At 58.7% G+C, this 2,458-nt stretch overlaps 1 protein-coding gene across 1 annotated transcript; it reads left to right on the top strand.

Moving 5' to 3' along the window:
- Window positions 1–431: 431 nt before the first annotated feature.
- On the top strand, window positions 432–2,235 carry LOC125528355 (scopoletin glucosyltransferase-like). The gene has a single exon (XM_048692830.2). The coding sequence runs from the start codon at window positions 597–599 to the stop codon at window positions 2,067–2,069; it is 1,473 nt and encodes a 490-aa protein (XP_048548787.2). The 5' UTR covers window positions 432–596; the 3' UTR covers window positions 2,070–2,235.
- The last annotated feature ends 223 nt before the right edge of the window (window positions 2,236–2,458 follow it).

Raw genomic sequence — 2,458 nt, 5'->3', positions numbered from 1 at the left:
CATATAATGATCTACAATTCCATTGACGACGATCTCTGAAGAAAATGACAGTGAACACTTTTTAAGCCACAATTAGAGTGAACATTGCTATATATGTTTTGCGGTCTAAAAAGGAGTTATCGCAATGGATGTTTTCTCCACATCAGTTATGTTTACTCGGCGAACATTGTCACGACAGAGAGTAGATTTTTCTCTCGTTGAGTCAAACAGACAGTGACAATTTGATTAGTAAAAAAATTTCAATATGATACATCTGAACCATTCAGATTGAGTGGATTTGTCAACGTTGTGGTATATTCTAACAAGATCCATTAGACAAGTGATGCAACTTGTGTTCAAACCCTTGCATGCCAAGGTACCAAAATCTTCTGTTCTGGAAGATGGACCGGAGTCACCAAGTCTGAAGCCACTTCTCCTGTTCCCCTTCCTCGGTGCTTCCATCAGAAAACGAGAGCCCAAACGTCTACGTATGACTTTATAAATACTCCTCTACACGCCTCTCGTCTTAATCGCACCGAAGCTTGCGTCTGATCTGCATTTCTACTCGATCGATCTCCTCCTCCACGCCGGCCGCGGTCACGGCTAGCTCGCCAGCCATGGCTGTCCGGGAGGAGGCGCTGCACATCCTCTTCTTTCCGTTCCTGGCGTCCGGCCACCTCATCCCTATCGCTGACATGGCCGCGCTCTTCGCCGGCCGCGGCGTGAAGTGCACCATCCTCACCACGCCCGTCAACGCCGCCATCATCCGCTCCGCCGTCGACCGCGCCAACGACGCCTTCGCCGGCACCGGCTCCCCGGCCATCGACATCGCCGTCGTGCCGTTCCCCGACGTCGGGCTCCCGCCAGGCGTCGAGAACGGCACGGCGCTCTCGTCCCAGGACGACCGCGACAAGTTCTTCCACGCGGCGACTCTGCTCCGGGAGCCTTTCGACCGGTTCCTCGCCGACAACCGCACCGACGCCGTCGTGTCCGACAGCTTCTTCCATTGGTCCGTCGACGCCGCCGCGGAGCGCGGCGTCCCGCGCATCGCGTTCCTCGGCAGCAGCATGTTCGCGCGCTCCTGCAGCGACAGCATGCTGCGCCACAACCCGCTGGAGAACGCCCCCGACGAGCCCGACGCCCTCGTTCTGCTGCCGGGGCTGCCACACCGCGTCGAGCTGAGGCGGAGCCAGATGATGGACCCGGCCAAGAAGCCGTGGCAGTGGGGGTTCTTCAAGGGCGTGAACGCCGCCGACCAGAGGAGCTTCGGCGAGGTGTTCAACAGCTTCCACGAGCTGGAGCCGGATTACGTCGAGCACTTCCACAAGACGCTCGCCCGGCGCGTGTGGCTCGTCGGGCCGGTGGCGCTCGCCAGCAAGGACATGGCTGTGAGAGGCACTGACGCGCCCTCGCCGGACGCGGACAGCTGCATCCGGTGGCTTGACGCGAAGCCAGCCGGCTCGGTGGTGTACGTCTCCTTCGGCACGCTGACCACGTTCGCACCGGCGGAGCTGCACCAGCTCGCTCGCGCCCTCGACCTGTCAGGCGTGAACTTCGTGTGGGTGATCGGCGCCGCAGCAGGCAGAAACTCTGCTGAATGGATGCCGGAAGGCTTCGCCGAGCTGATCGCGAGCGGCGACCGCGGCTTCATGGTCCGTGGCTGGGCGCCGCAGATGCTGATCCTGAGCCACGCCGCCCTCGGCGGGTTCGTGACGCACTGCGGCTGGAACTCTGTTCTGGAGGCCGTGAGCGCCGGCGTGCCGATGGTGACGTGGCCGCGGTACGCGGACCAGTTCAACAACGAGAAGCTGGTGGTGGAGCTGCTCAAGGTGGGCGTCAGCATCGGCGCCAAGGACTACGCGTCGGGCGTCGAGACCCACGAGGTGATCGCCGGCGAGGTGATCGCCGAGTCCATCCAGAGGCTGATGGAGAGCGACGCCATCCGGAAGAAGGCGAATAACCTCGGCGTGAAGGCAAGGAGCGCGGTGGAGAAGGGAGGGTCCTCGTACGATGACGTTGGCCGGCTGATGGACGAGCTGACGGTCTGCCGGAGCTCCGTCAAGGTTGGAGAAGGCATCCAGGCCAGCTGATGGGCATTGGTACGACGGTGTGTTAATTCGGGCAGCTTTGCTGATTAATGGCCACTAGATCCGCTGGCGATCTTTGCTACGACAGCCATGACGCCATGGAATCTTGTTTGTACGTCGCTATTCTACGAGAAAAGTGAAAAATGAGCAAGAAAATTTTCTCTTTGCATCTCGCGGACAGAAAAGACTCGGTGGATGCCAAGCCCCGCTCGTGCTCTGTCAGTATCATGGCTCCAAACCTGATACGTAGCATGGTCCGTGGCCGTATACAGTGGCGGAGCTAGGATTGGAGCAAGCCCCGGCCTTAAAAAAAATCGCCTCAAGGAAAAACTAAACGTCCATAGGTCATTTAGCTACCACAAAAAATACCCCATACAAAATATGGCTCAATT

The sequence above is a fragment of the Triticum urartu genome, chromosome 5A (genome assembly GCF_056163025.1).
Source record: "Triticum urartu cultivar PI428250 chromosome 5A, HENAU_Tu73, whole genome shotgun sequence".
NCBI classification, from domain to species: domain Eukaryota; kingdom Viridiplantae; phylum Streptophyta; class Magnoliopsida; order Poales; family Poaceae; genus Triticum; species Triticum urartu.
Note: the sequence above shows the minus strand (reverse complement) of the source record. Positions and strands in the feature narration are given on the sequence as shown.